This window comes from Stegostoma tigrinum, chromosome 18, assembly GCF_030684315.1.
Source record: "Stegostoma tigrinum isolate sSteTig4 chromosome 18, sSteTig4.hap1, whole genome shotgun sequence".
In the NCBI taxonomy this organism is placed as follows: domain Eukaryota; kingdom Metazoa; phylum Chordata; class Chondrichthyes; order Orectolobiformes; family Stegostomatidae; genus Stegostoma; species Stegostoma tigrinum.
Window position 1 is genome coordinate 29005962 of NC_081371.1, and position 16342 is coordinate 29022303.

General features: G+C 39.7%; 1 protein-coding gene across 1 annotated transcript in view; it reads left to right on the forward strand.

Moving 5' to 3' along the window:
- Positions 1-15287, forward strand: part of mrps35 (mitochondrial ribosomal protein S35) — a 31496-nt gene extending 16209 nt beyond the window's left edge. The window contains exons 6-8 of the mRNA XM_048549540.2: positions 660-769; positions 3366-3435; positions 14936-15287. Coding sequence (XP_048405497.2) covers positions 660-769; positions 3366-3435; positions 14936-15211 — 456 coding nt within the window. The 3' untranslated portion in view covers positions 15212-15287. The remainder of the gene's footprint in view (positions 1-659; positions 770-3365; positions 3436-14935) is intronic.
- Positions 15288-16342: the final 1055 nt, after the last annotated feature.

Consider the following 16342-nt stretch of genomic DNA (forward strand, 5'->3'; position numbering starts at 1 on the left):
GTATATGTATTTGAATTGCTCATAGTGAATTCACAGAATGTGTCCATTCTTTTGTTTACTCTTCCTCTAGTGCCTTGCAGAGTCTGCCTTCCTCCATTTTTCCTTTGTCCTTCCCACAGCTCTCATCAAGTTCTTTGGAGTTGAGCCATTATACATATTGTTTTTTACGTGAAGAAAGACAGCAGTTCTGATTGACTGGTGACTTTTATGAATTGTAATGTCTGTTATTGGAATTAGACTGCTGTATTTTGTTTTCAGTACTGGTAGGTCAGTCCTCTGAATATGGTGAATTCACAAATTGAAATGTAAAGAAGAGTAGTTGAAATCTAGAATTTTACTAAACTTGGCATCCATGAAAAGGTGAAAACATTTGCATCTAGTTCCCTTTTTTTATCATCTTTCCACAACTACTCGTGGGAAAGCAAACATATTTTGTTGCAAATGATATGTACTATGATGACTACCCTAAAATATGTCAGTAAAAATGAGTTGAGGCTCAGTAACACTTATGGTTGCATTACTTACTATGACACATTAGTAGCCAGTGTCATTTGGAGTAAGATTAGCTTATTATTCGCAAAATAAATGGCACATCTCTATAATTTTGATGAAATATTTTGGTGAAGCTCAAGTAAGCATTTCATTTTTGTATTTTAAAGATTCGACTCTCAAGTCTGAATTTGGATGATCATGCTAAGAAGAAATTCATTAAACTTGTAGGAAATCGATACAACAAAGATACAGCTATACTTACCATTACGACAGACAGGTACAGTAACACAAAACTGATGTCACTTATAAATGCTGTTAAGCTTACTAAGTCACTGCGCAATATCTTTATTACAATACAGTAAATCTAAGTATCCAGAGGGAACATCACAAAGTCCTGCAGTTTTACTCCCCCCCCCCCCCACCTTCGTAATACAATTGTACAATACCAAATTATCACATACATTATGAATTGTTCTGTAACGATGTGGCATTTTTTTGTAACTTTCTTCATACTGACCGCTTCTGGGATTTTTTAACCAGTTTAGCTCAGTATAATGGTTAGGGAAGAGAAGAAAATTAATTCCTATTGTGACCTCATTAATCTCTGCTTTTTAACAGTACTGTTGCCTCTATAAATCCCTTTTCCTTGCCTCTGTGTGGTTCATCATTGGTCCATACTTGGCTTCCTCATTTTCTTCAATTGCTTTAAATATCTTTGCATGATGACATAGCACTATCCAACTGTAATTCTCTCCTGCTGTCCTCAGTTCTGTGACTGTCATTGTGCCATCAAATTGTTTGAATGTAATGAAGCCATAGTTCCTTTTGGTTCAATGCCAAGAACATTGAAATCATACCATTTGGCTCTGATCATAAGCCCTTCACTTCTGGCCCTGACTCCAAGCACTTTCTGGTAGCTTTTTCAAGCTGAGTCCAAGGATATGTATTTTAGTACACTGTTTGGTCAAACTATTCCATTTCTTATTTATTGTCAAAACTGCTTACTCCCACCTCTGTCGCATCCCTGCCAAAAACTCTGTCCAGCCTCCACCATTACTGAAACACTTAATGTAACCTTTTGTTACTTCAAGGCTCAACTTCTCTGGAGCCTTTGTAACTAGTTTCTTGAACTGCACACAACATAAAGTGTAATTTATCAAATTCTGTTTTGCATTGCACATCAGCTTGCTAACCTATCAGTTCCATTCTTGCTACTTATTCCTGTCTTCCAAAATAGTGAATTTGAAATCTTCATCTTCATCTTCATTTATGAATCTGTGGAGTCTTCATGTTTTAATCTCCCCTCCCAAAACTTACTATCTCAGAATTTGAGAGGGTTTAAGAACTGCACATTGCTGGAGTCAGGGTCAACACTGTGGAGCTGGAGGATCACAGCAGCTCTGAAGAAGAGTCCCAACCTGAAATGTCGACCTTCCTGCTTCTCTGATGCTGCCAGACCTGCTCTGTTCCTCCAGCTCCACCTCTCAAACTCTGTCTACTTTCAAGTGTTTTGACTATTCTCGCAAAGGTCTGATTTGCTTTGCAGTGCCCACTCCAACCTGTCAATATTAGAAATGAAGGTTCTTGTAATGGTAAAGGTACTTTCTATCAACTTGTTCAGAGATGTTATAAAAAACTCTGTAGTAAGTGGGACTTGAACTTCAGGCTGCTGATCCAGGCGTAGAGACGCTATCACTTCCTCTGTCCCACTGCCACTGAAGCCTGGTTTGAATATTACCTGTTCCAGGGATATGTAGTGGTGTTGTCCCTACTTAGGAGCCAGGAGCCCCAGGTTGAAGTCCCATCTGCTCCAGGTATATGTAAAAGCATCTCTTTAGGTTGGATGGAAAATATCTAGGGAGCCCCTATGGTGCAATGGTGGTGGTGTGCCTACCTCTGAGCCTCAAGACATGATTTAAGTCCCATTTGCTTCAGCGATGTGTCATATACATCTAAAACATCTGAATAGGTTACTATATCTGGAGGAAAAAAGAGCTGATCTCTTGAGAGTCTTTGCATGCAGTGGTAGCATCCCTACCTCTGGGTATAAAACCTGAGTTCAAAATATTTAAAGGGCCTTTATGGCCCAGAGGTAGTATCTCTATTTCTGAACCTGAAGGGCTGAGTTCAAATCCCACCAGTTCCAAAGGTGTGTCAAAACTTAACTGAGCATGTTGTTTTAAAAATAAGAAAAGTTAAGCTCTTACCCATTGGGATGTTGACTTCTGGACGGGAAAGGGTAGAAACTGGAATTGTGTAAAACTGAAGATTCACAACAAAACCCTTGGAGAAAAAAAACTGTCTTCAGCTGCCTAGTTCGGCATACAGATATCTGTCTGTTAAACACTGCCAGAAAAGATTTTTTTGAATCTGTTGCTTCAACCATGCTTATTCTCCTGTCTCTTGTCTCTCTTCACAATACTTGATGTTCATTTCTATTCATTGAGGGACCATGAAACTTCTTACAAATGCTGTGAAAAACAGGAATACCTGTAAGGAAAAACTACATACAGAATTAGTAAATTGAATGAGGAAGGGGGTAATTTGAACGTGAAGAAATCAGAAATAAAGGAAAAACAAAAGTGAAAAGTAAAGTCACAGAAATAAAGAAGGAAAGTTGAAGTTTGAATAAGTGGAGAGATTAGCTTCTGTTTCAAGCTATTACATCTTAGCCAGAAAGCCTGCTTTTACTTGATGAGCTTTGCTACTTAGAGTGATTACTGAAGAACTGTATACAAAATATTTCCGTATGCTTCACTAAATAAAGTTCCTTTCTTAAACATAAAAATTGCCATTGGAAGGAGTAGCTTGACTTTTTAAAAGTGATTTTAATATTACACATCTGTTACAAATACTAAATACTTTTTTTTCAGATGTCCACTGCGGCGGCAGAATTATGATTATGCCATGTATTTGCTCACTGTTTTGTACCATGAGTCATGGGTAAGTTGACTTATTTTGGAGAACTGGCCATCTTTTGTCATACCAAACTAGTCATTTTTCTTCAACAATTTTCTGAAATGAAATTGAGAAAATATTTGTGTACAGTGCAAACAGTAGCCTTGCTTCATGTCATTTGCTGCTGTTTATCTTGATGTTGTTTGTATGAAGTTGTGGGTGTCGCTGACCAGGCTGGCAACTTTTTAATCATTCGTGGGATGTGACATTGTTAGGTGGGCTATCATTTATTGCCCATTCTCGGTTGCCCTTGAACAGGGCAATACCCAGGCTTGAGCTAATAAGTGGCAAGCAACATTCATGCCACATCAATGCCAGGCAATGACCATCTCCAATAAGAGACAATCTAACCAGTGCCCCTGACGTTCCTTGGAGTGATCATCACTGACTCCCCACTGTCAATATTCTTGGAATTAACATTGGCCAGAAGTTCAACTGGACGTGTCATGTAAATACAATGGCTCCAACAGCAAGTCAGAGGCTAGGAATACCGTGGCACCTAACTCACCTTCTGACTCCCAGAACCTGTTCACTAGCTGCAAGGCACAAGTCAGGAGCGTGATGGAATACTCTCTACTTGCCTGGATGGGTGCAGCTCCAGCAACACACAGGAATGATGCCATCCAGGTAAAGCAGCCCATTTGACTGGCACCACATTCATAAGCATTCACCCCTCTGCCACTGAGGCTCAGTACATACTGCATCTTGCAGATAGTATCAGCAAATCAGAAGGTCACCAAAGAAAGACAGCCACAACCAAGAAAAACCCACAACCAATTCCATCTAGAAGGACAAGGACAGCAGATACATGGAAACACCATCACCTGCAAGTTCCCCTCTAAACCACTCACCATTCTGACTTAGAAACATATTGCCAGTCTTTCAGTGTCGTTGGATCAAAATTCTGAAATTCCCTGTCTGATGGCATTGTGGGTCAACCTACTCCATTTGGACTGCAGTTATTCAAGAATGGAGCTCACCACGATTTTCTTGATGGTATTTGGGGATGGGCAATTCGTACTGGCAAGCCAGCAATGCCCATGTCCCAAAAGTGAAGATTAAAAAAAAGTGGTGGTGAGCTGCCTTCTTGAACTGCTGCATGCAGTCCATTGGTTTCAAGTCACCACAATTCTGTTAGGGAGAGAGTTCCAGGATTTTGACCCACCGCTAAAGGTATCAAAGATCATGGGAACTGCAGATGCTGGAGAATCCGAGATAACAGTAGAGCTGGATGAACATAGCAGGCCAAGCAGCATCAGAGGAGCACAAAAGCTGATGTTTTGGACCTAGACCCTTCGTCAGAATAGCTTTCCAAATTAGGATGATGAGGGAACATGCTAGTGGCATTGTTCCCATGCATCTGATACCATTGACCTTCCAGTCGAAAGTATTTGTTGTTTGGAAGGGGCTGTCTAAGGAATCTTGGTGAATTTCTGTGTTGGATTGAGTAGATGGTATGCATTGTGCATCAGTGATGGAAGGAGTGGATGTTTGTGGATGTGATGCTAGTCAAGTGGGCTGCTTTGTTTTGGATTGTTTCGAGCTTCTTGAGTGTTGTTGGAATTGCACACAATCAGGCAAGTGAGGGGTTTTCCATCACACTCCTGACTTGGGCCTTGTAGATGGTGGGAACCTTGAGGAAGTCAGGAGGTGAGTTAGTTACTCATCATAGTAGTCCTAATTCCTGTTCTTGTAGCCCACATATATATATGGCTAGTCCAGTTCATTTTCTGGATAATATGTGGCCATGATCGTCCTGGAGATTCGGTGCTGATAATGCTGTTGAATGTCAAGAGAAAATAGTTAGATTCTTCCTTGTTTGAGATGTCATTACCGGGCACTTGTGTGGTGGAAAAAGTACTTGCCAGTTTAAACCTCAGTATTGTTTAGGTTTTGCTGCATTTGGACATTCTGTTTCAATAACTGAGAAGTAATGAATGATGCTGAACATTGTGCAATCTTCAGCTAGTATTCCCACTTCACTTACATGAGGGAAGGTAATTGATGAAGCAGCTGAAGATGTTTTGGCCTTGGACATTACCCTGCGAAACTCCTGCAGGGATGTCCTGGAGTTGAGATGACTGAGGTCCAGTAATCATAACTATCTTCCTTTTATGCCAGATTTGGCTCCAGTCATAGTAGAATTTTCTCTTGATTCCCATTGACTCCAGTTGTATGTGGATACATGATGCTACACATAATCAAATCCAGCCTTTGATGTCAAGGACAGTCATTCTCACCTCATCTCTAGAATTTGTCTCTCTTGTCCTTGTTTGAACTAAAGCTTTAATGAGGTCAGTTCCTGACCTGCCCTGGTAAAACCCAGATCATTAATTTGAAGTGAGCAGGTTATTGTTAAGCAAGTAGTGCTTGATAGCATGAGTAGACTAAAAGGGTGCTAATGTCTCCCGTTCAATTTGCCACAAAGATTGTAGGTTGCCTTTGAGTTTAATTGTGCTGCTGCACATGGCCCACACCAGTTTTTCCCCACTGTGAAATTGTTAAACCTTTTCAATAAGGTTCAGCAAGCACATAATATAAGGTAGTCTCAATGTGAAGACAAGATTTTACATCCACAAGATCAGTGCAGTGGTCCCTCGAAGGAGTTCTTGCCTGTGTTGACACAAGATTCGATTGATTTATTGTTGTCACATGTATTGAAATACAATGAAAAGTGTTTAATTGCTTCAGGGTAGCAGAACAGACTGCAGAATAGTGTTATGGCCACAGTGAAGATGCCGAGAGAAAGATCAGAATTAACATTTCAGGGGCCCATCCAAAAACCTGATAACAGCAGGGAAGAAGCTGTTCTTGAATATATTCTTTTGTGTATTTAAACTTTTATATCTTCTACCTGATAGAAGAAGGTGAAAGAGAGTATGAAAACTGAGAGAACTGCGGATGCTGTAAATCAGGAACAAAAACAAAGTTGCTGGAAAAGCTCAGAAAAAGTCAGAATTAACATTCTGAGGAACGGTCACTGGACCCAAAATGTTAACTGACTTTTTTTTTCTTCACAGATGCTGCCAGACTTGCTGAGCTTTTCTAGCAACTTTGTTTTTGTTGTGGAAGAGAGTATATCTGGAGTGGGAGGACTCTTTGATTACATTGATTTCCTTTCTGAGGCACGTGGAAGTACAGATGGAGTCAATGGATGGAAAGCTAGTTTGCATGATGAACTAAGCTGTTCATGACTCTGTAATTTCTTGCAGTCTTGAGAAGAGCAGTTGCCATACCATGCTGTGATGCACCCGATAGGAAGCTTTCTATGGTGCATCTGTAAAAATTGGTAAGAGCACTTGTGGCCATGCCAAACTTCCTTTAGTCTCCTGGGGAAATAGACTATGCTTTGTGCTTTCTTGATTGTTGCGTTGATGTGGGTGGACCAGGACAGGTTGTTTGTGATCATCACTCCCAGGAACCTGACACTCTTGACCATCTCCACCTCCATACCATTGATGCAGACAAGGCCATGCCCTACACTCTCACTTCCTCAATGACCAGCTACTCCATTTTGCTGACAGTGGAGAGATTGTTGTCTTTACATCATCATATGCTGTTTCATGGTTGTTGAGATCTGACCTACAAGAGTGGTGTTGTCAGCAAACTTGTAAATGGAATTCAGGCAGAACTTGGCCACACAGTAGTGAGTGTACCAGGAGTATAGTAGAGGGCTGAGTACACAGCTTTGCTGGGCGCTGGTGGTGAGGATTATGATAGAGGAAGGTTTGTCACCAGTTCTTACTGACTGCATTCTATTGGTCAGTAATTCGAGGATCCAGTTACAGAGGGGGAAGTTGAGACCTAAGTCTCTGAATTTAAAGATGAGGTTGTTTGGAATTGTGGTGTTAAATGTAGAACTGTCATCAATAAGTAGGAGTCTGACATAGGTATCCTTGTTATCCAGAAGTTCTAGGGACGAATAAGGCCAGGGAGATGGCATCTGCTGTGAACCTGTTGTGCCAGTAAGCAAATTGCGAAGGATCAAGACAGTTTGGTAGGTGGAGTTGATGTGAACCATGACTAACCTCTTGAAGTACTTCATAACTATGGAGGTCAGAGCCACCAGGCAGTAGTCATAGAGGGATGCTGCATGATTTTCCTTCGGATCAGGATGTTAGTAGTCTTCTCGAAACAGGTGAGGACTTAAGATCGCAGCAGGGAGAGATTAAAGATATCAGTGAATATTCCCACCAGCTGGTTTTCACAGGATCTGAGTGCACAACCAGGGACTCCATTTGGGTCAGTCACTTTCGTGGATTCATTCTCAAGAAGGCCGATTTAACGTCTGCGATGGTGACCTTGGGTACAGGTGCATCCAAGGCTGTTAAGGTCTAGAATTAATGTTGGGGACGCTCGGGACAATTCCTTCTCAATTGTACACCACTATGCCACCACTTAAGTGTCTTGTCAAGACAGACTCTGAGATGATTTTTCCAGGAAATTGTGTGTAAAGTATGATTTCTGTGAGTATGACATTTAGGCTGTCACTTGACTACTCTGTGTCACAGCTCTCATAATTTTGGCACTCACCCCCAGATGTTAGGAAGGAGGACTTTGCAGCAACTTTCCTGCAGTTATTTCCAGTGTTCTAGTCAATGACAGATGGTCTGTCTGATTTCATTCCTTTCTGGAAGCTTTTCTTTAGTCGTTTGTACAAATGAATGGCTTGTTAGGCTATTTCAGAGGGCATTTGAGAGTCAACCACATTGCTGTGGTACTGGAGTCACATACGCATCTGACCAGATAAGGACAGTAGTTTACTCTTCCTAAAGAACATTAGTGAACCAGTTGGGGTTTATGCCGATCGACAATGTATTCGTAATCATCATTAGACTTTTTAATTCCAGATTTTTGTTGAATTCAAATTCCACTATCTGCCATGGTGCAATTCGAACTTGGATCCTCAGAATATAACCTGGATTGCTAGTCTATTTACAAACCCACAATATCATCATATCCCCCGAATGGACATTTGTTAACCATTTTAATTGTCCTTGAACTGAACTTGTTAGGCCATTTCAGGGAACAGTTAAGAGTTAATCACATGGCTGTGGTTGTGGAGTCACATGTAGGCCAAACCAGAGAAAGATGACATATTTCCTTCTGTAATTGAATTTTGAGCAAGAATGGTTACCTAATCGTATTCAACCAGATTTTAATTCCAAATATTTTCCTTCATTCAAATTTCACCAGCTGCCATTGTGTGATTCAAACCTATGCCCCAGGTTGTTAGCCTTAATCTTTGACATCACCACTGTGCCACAGCCTTCCCTAAATTCTAGTGAAACTACTTAAAGAATATTATTCTGCACCTGAGTTGTAATATATTTGCGTTCAAAGAGCTAAATGCTAAGTAACAAAACTTCCAGGCTAACCAAGTACTTGGAATACAGGCAAGTCTTTTTTCTCCCTTTCTAATGATGTACTTCTAAATTCAGTGTCACTACATTTTGCAGGTCCATTGCTATAAGTGCATGAACACGCTGATCTTTTATTACTGATAAGAAAAGCCATGACCCCAGTGGCAGGTGGAAATTTTCAATGCCAGCAATGCATTAACGGTGAAAGATTAGGAGATGACTTGTTTATTAATGGGAGACAAACTCTTCATTCTTCTGACTATAATGTTACTTGGATGGGGAAACCAGGTCATCTGATATTTTCATGTTGTCTGTGTTGTATTCTGAACACACAGGAAAGCCTTTGGTGAAATGGCTAGCTTCTGTTACCTTTCAGATCTAATATCAATAGTTAATGGAGGTGTCAATCAGTTCTAATTGCGTTTGATTTTTATGAAACATTAATGAGCTTGTGACATATTTGATTTTCCATGGTCAATGCGATCTCTTTCCAGCTAGCTTGCGGATGAGTTGAAATGTTTTGTTACAGGAGCTGCACCTGTCTGATGTTACTGAGCATGAGTACTGTTAAATAATTGCACTATTTAGACATTAGTTATTGTAGTAAGCTGTTCAATAAGAATTGGTACAGTCATAATCCATGAGTTGACTGCCTAGTTGACAAAATACCAACATGCTGTAGTGAGTGGAACTTTACACTTTTTTTTCATCACCCAGTAATATGAGAATCCAGGCCACATGGTGTTCCACAAGAGAATGGATTTCTCAGTGATATTCCAAACATTGCAATAATCAATATTAGTAGCTTCATCTGTAAAGATTGGTTTCGGATACATTAAATGCTACATAATATCAAGTTAAAAAAATCAAATTACAGGCAACTAAATTGCTCTTCTCTTGGAAAATATAGGCTTCATCGTGTATGTCAATTGATGTAAATTTGAAATAGTACAAGCAATATCTGAAGTTAATAATAGAAGTAATACAATTCCTATGCTTATTTACATCAGAAAATCAGACTATTTGTAGAAAGGAACTTGAAGTGAGGCAGCTTTTAATAAAGAGATAATGGGAACTGCAGATGCTGGAGAATCCAAGATAATAAAATGTGAGGCTGGATGAACACAGCAGGCCCAGCAGCATCTCAGGAGCACAAAAGCTGATGTTTCGGGTCTAGACCCTTCATCAGAGAGCAGGATGGGGTGAGGGTTCTGGAATAAATAGGGACAGAGGGAGAGGCGGACCGAAGATGGAGAGAAAAGAAGATAGGTGGAGAGGAGAGTATAGGTGGGGAGGTAGGGAGGGCATAGGTCAGTCCAGAGAAGACGGACAAGTCAAGGAGGTGGGATGAGGTTAGTAGGTAGGAGATAGAGGTGTGGCTTGGGGTGGGAGGAAGGGATGGGTGAGAGGAAGAACAGGTTAGGGAGGCAGAGACAAGTTGGACTGGTTTTGGGATGCAGTGGGTGGAGGGGAAGAGCTGGGCTGATTGTGTGGTGCAGTGGGGGGAGGGGACGAACTGGGCTGGCTTTGGGATGCAGTGGCGGAAGGGGAGATTTTGAAGCTGAAGTCCACATTGATGCCATTGGGCTACAGGGTTCCCAAGCGGAATATGAGTTGCTGTTCCTGCAACCTTCGGGTGGCATCATTGTGGCACTGCAGGAGGCCCATGATGGACATGTCATCTAAAGAATGGGAGGGGGAGTGGAAATGGTTTGCGACTGGGAGGTGCAGTTGTTTATTGCGAACCGAGCGGAGGTGTTCTGCAAAGCGGTCCCCAAGCCTCTGCTTGGTTTCCCCAATGTAGAGGAAGCCACACCGGGTACAATGGATGCGGTATACCACATTGGCAGATGTGCAGGTGAACCTCTTAATATGGAAAGTCATCTTGGGGCCTGGGATAGGGGTGAGGGAGGAGGTGTGGGGGCAAGTGTAGCATTTCCTGCGGTTGCAGGGGAAGGTGCCAGGTGTGGTGGGGTTGGAGGGCAGTGTGGAGCGAACAAGGGAGTCATGGAGAGAGTGGTCTCTCCGGAAAGCAGACAAGGGTGGAGATGGAAAAATGTCTTGGGTGGTGGGGTCGGACTGTAGATGGCGGAAGTGTTGGAGGATGATGCATTGTATCCGGAGGTTGGTGGGGTGGTGTGTGAGAACGAGGGGGATCCTCTTTGGGCGGTTGTGGCGTTTAAATCTGAGGGAAACTTTTGCAACTTTAATTATGACAGATTGTACATTCAGGAACTGAGAAACATTTATCTCCGCTGATCTTCATTTTTCGTATTTTGTGCATTACTACGTGTGCCAAACCTAAATCCATGAAGAATCATTTTTCATTTGAAGTTTTTCTTCATGGCTCATGCTCAATTTCATTCGAGAAATCTGCTAAAACTTTGTAAATTTCCTCCCTTTGGGACCGCGCAAGATGAATAATGGCTATTTTATTTGTGTTACGTTTTATAGTTTAGTTTGAAATATAAGCTTGCTGGCTGTGTGCATTTCTGTTTATTGAAGTGTTCAAGAATGTGAACCACTCCATTGCTGATTTAGTGCTCTGATTAAAATAATAAATTGTGAGCCTTGAGACGAGTATCCACACTGTACCTAAAGGTTTTTGGTTCATAAATGCACTACGTTGTCCAGGAAGGTCTCTTGGAGCATGAGTTATAAGATTTGGGAAGCGGATAAGCTTGTAATAGAGCCAATAAATTGATCTTTTACAAGTATTTTTGTGCATCTTCGGCCAGATGCTTGTATTCTTTTTGTACATTGTGGGACGAATGCACTGGGTGTAAAATTGCTGTAACCAGTTTTGCATCGAAAGAATGGGTTGCAGCTTTATAGTTTTGGCAAACATTTTTGTGTAATATACAGCTAGGAAGTGACCTTACATTATTAACTTTAAACATTGTCTGTATCATATGAAGAGGAACTTAATTTTTTACATTAAAAGCTGTATTTAAATTCTAACCAATTTAGTATCAAAGCCTTTAAATGTATTTTTATTGTCTTGGATTATTTTAGTCTTTACAAAGACGGGGTCATTTTATTGAGTGATACAACATAGAAACAGACCCTTCTGCCAGCCATGTCTATGCCAAACAATAAACACCAAACTATAGTCATCCCATTTACCTGACCATAGCTTACTGTGCCTTGATATTTTAAGTGATCATCCAGATGAGTCTTAAATGTTACAAGAATGCCTGCCTCTACCACTATCTTAGACAGCATGTTCCATATTTCTACCATTTGGGTGAAAAATATTTCCTCAGATCCTCTCTAAACCACTTACTCCTCACTTTAAACTTATGACTTTAAACTCTTGGCCTTAGACATGCCTGCATGAAGAAAAGGTTCTCTCAGTTTACCCCATCTATGCCTCTCATAATTTTGTATACTTGAATCAGACCGAATCCGCATCCCCCCCCACCACCGCTTAAGCCTCCTGTGCTCCAGAGGAAAATCAATCCAGCCTGTCCAGTCTCTCCTTATAACTGAGATTTTCCATCCCAGGCAACTGTATTGAATCTCTCTCCAGTGCAATCACTTCCTTCTGATAGCAAGATGACCAGAACTGCATGTTCTTTTCCATCTGTGAACCTCTATAAGTTGTTTTATAAAGTTGCAACATAACTTCTCTGTTCCTAAATTCTGTGCCCTGGCTACTGAAGCCAAGCATCCATATGTTTTCTTCACCACCCTGTCTACAGGAGCTGACACCTTCAGTGATCTATGGACTTATACACCAAAGTCCCGTTGTTCCTCAGTACTACCTAGCAACATACCATTCATTGTGTAAATCCTTGTCTATGAAACCTCCCAAACTGCAACATCTTCTACTTATCAGGATGAAATTTGATCTGGCATTGCTCTGCTCAGTTTACCAGCTGATCAATATCACAGTGGTTAAGGGGAATATTCTGTGAAAAGATGTTTTGATATTTTGGATAAATCAAAAGGACTTGTGCCAAATACAAATTTTGCTGCGTAACCGCAGCTGTATGAAGAGCTTCTACGCATCTAGGATTACTAATGGTAAAAATAATTTTCAGCATGTAATAACAACCCTTTCAGATAACGAACTGAAGTTCAGTGAAGATCACAGTCGATTTTTGACCCAGTGCCCTTAATACCCCCGGACAACAAAAACATAGCTATCTCTGCTTTAAATATATCCATTCTCTTCTGGAAAGCAAAAGGTCACACACTGTATAAATAGGAAAACTAATCTATTTTTTAAAGGTTTTCCAAGGATGGTTACTTTCTTTGATGGAATTCTGCATTTAATTCTTTTTCCAACCTCCATGTGGTCTGGGAAAGCTGTTGCTCAGTCCCTCTCCAGGAGTATTGAATGTCTGTTTAATAGACAAAATAAGTTATATTTGTGAAGTGATAGTATTGGTTGGGCTTAAACGAGATGATTCAGTGCTGTAGTTCAGAATGTAAACTGCTACAAAGTTATTGTTTAGTTAATAGTGCTTTTAGTCTTACGGTGGAAGTCATGAGTCATGAAATCTTGTCATCCTCTCACGTATAAACTGGAAGTTTGAATTTCTTTTTAACATCTGTCAAGCTGTACAGCGAGTATAATAGTGTAGACCTTCGTTATCTGTACTTAAAGGGATTTGATCCTGTGTTTTGACAGTGTTATTTTTTGTATTTTGGTCTCCAAATCTTTTAACAATTTGGGAGCTAAACTAGTTATACTGTATTGCCAACCTTGGTTGCAATTCTAATCTAGTACTTTGCTGCATTGCTTATGTGTGAATCACACAATGTGAGAGCTCTGAACTCAATTATATTACCAAATATCTGCTCCCAAATAATTGGTCTTTAAACATTAAAGAAAAACATGAATGGAAACGCCAGCAACAATTGATACAGGGGAACACTACAACCAGCGGGTGTCCTTCAAAGCTACTAACCATTCCAAGTTAGAAATAGATCACCATTCCTGACTTAAATTCCTGAAACTCCCTCCCTAATAGCATTACAGATCTACCGACTGCAACAGTTCAAAAAGGCAGCTCACCGTCACTTTCTCAAGGCTAACAAGCAATGGGCAATAAAGGATGCATTACAAAAAATAAATTTAAAAGCTTCCAAAAAACATTTAATAAGACTCTGCCTAAGTTTATAATGTGCTTATAAATCTAGTGATGATCTATAGCTGTTTGTAGTTGAGATTGTGTTGTAGCAAGAAATAAAAGATGACCACAGTGAAGTTCTTTACACTGCATTTTCGAGTTATATCGAAAAGCACAGCTTTTATGTTAAACTGTTGTTTTTCTTATGTGTGCTCACACTTTCACTTGGTTAAATGTGATGAAAAGGCAGACTGGGTAAGGGTGAGAACAAGTTTAAAATCCCATAAACATAATACTTTTCTGTTCCTGCAAAGTTGAAACCACTATTACGCTGCAGGAGTGGCAGAATAACTGTCCTATTAATATGGCACAATTTAGCATGAAGGTATTTAAATATCATTGTAATGTCATTTCATGTAATGGCAATTTACAGAATGTCATGATTGTTCTGATTCTAATTGATTTTTCTTTTCCAAAAACCTTTAAAATCTGTTTTGACGATCTTCAAATTTCAGGGAATAATATTGAACAGTAAATACCCTTAACTGCTATTTCTGATGGTTTAACAAAGCATTGCAAGTAGGTCCATTATTGTTGTAATAATCCTTGCATTTTTTTATTGACTTGGAAAAATGTATCAAAAACTGCGTCCTATTAACTTTTCCTTGCAATATGAAAGCTTGTACAGGGGCAGCACTAAAGAGAAAAGGCATTTCATTGAACTACTTGCAAATCTTAAATTCAACCGCACATGTATCTTCAATCTTTCAATTTGTTTATTATCAATTACAAATCTTAACTTGTAGTTCTGATTTTAGTTCATTTGCATGTTCCTTATTTTCACCTACATTTCCATAATGGTTTTAATTTAGTTCATATATCCAGTCTTGTACTTCAACCTATAACTGCATCTCCTCGAACTATATTTTTAGATTGGTTGGTTTGACCTGAACAAAACATTCTGATGGTATAGAAATACAGTACTTACCTTCTGAAAAATCAATCACATTGTCATCATGTTATTGCGTTTCTTCTTCCCAGAAAACTGAAGCATGGGAATTGGACAAAACAGAAGCTGATATGGATGAATATATTTGGGAGAACAGTCAATCTGAGAAAAATGCTTTGGATACAATCTTTAGACTGAGAAAAGCTGAAAAATTACCAGTTTCAAGGGAAGATATAATTAGCTCCCCAGAAGTCCACAATTACAAGCTATCTGTGGTGAATATTAAAAATGTAGGAGAAACAGAAAACAGCATTTCACAATATAAAGAATCTGTAAAGAAACTGCTAAATTTGCAGATTGCAGCATAATTGATGGCACTGCACAGACTTTGTTTAAAAATCTTATTTAAGTTACAGGTGTTCAAATAAAACATCTACAAAGAAAGTGTTATTTGCTAATTTCTGAACAAACTTACTTTAATTTTCACAGATCTGTTTGTATGGAAAGTATGTCAATTCTGTGAATAAAATTTGTTCTTTCTCTTATTTGTTTACCCCCTCTCTACCCATGTATGAGGCTAGCCATCCAAAATTTTACTCCGTCGTGACACCTTGCCACTGATTTTGTCAGAACACTTTCTAACTAATTTAACCTGTGTTTTTGACTCAATATTTTAAATTTCACTTCCTCTTTGACAACAAGACCACTTACCCACATTTCTGCAGTGTTTCCTACATTGACACCTAGTTTGCTGAAACCATCTATGCTTTATCTTCCGTACAATTCACTTTTGTCATGTTGTTTGGGCCTTGCATGCATCATAACTCCCAATTTATCCAAAATTAAAATTACCTATAGTCCTTTGTTTACCACACCTGCCCTTGGTCTATTAAATTTATTACACATCATATCTGAATGTGCATCTTCTTTGTATAATCACTGCAGACTCCTACCCATATTCTCTTCAATCCTCAGATTCCTTCCATGTACCCACTCCCATTTCTATATTGCCCTATGAGGAAAAGCATTCATCAACTTCAGCCTTATGAGAACTACTAAACTTTCCTCCCCTCAACTTCTCTGTACAACTTTTAAATTCCTTTACAAAAGCATTATTTTGACCTTGCCCTTTATTGATCTAATTATACTACAGAAGAAAAGAATTGGTTGATAAATGATATGGCCATGGAAAAAGTAAAGGGAAACTATCATCTCCCCAGCCTCTAAGCTAATTCAACAAGGCAAAGGGCTTGAATATATCTCTTGTTGTAATTGTGCCCCTGTATATAAAGATACATTACTTTCTAACAAAGATGAGCCCTATTATCTCAACCAACTAACTTAAATTTGTTGTTAGTACACATGATTTTTTTGCGACATCAATAGAGTCATATAGCATGAAAACAGACCCTTCAGTTCAACTCGTCTGTGCTGACCAGCAGTCCCGATCTGACCTAGTCTCATTTGCCAGCATTTGGCCCCAATCCCTCTAAACTGTT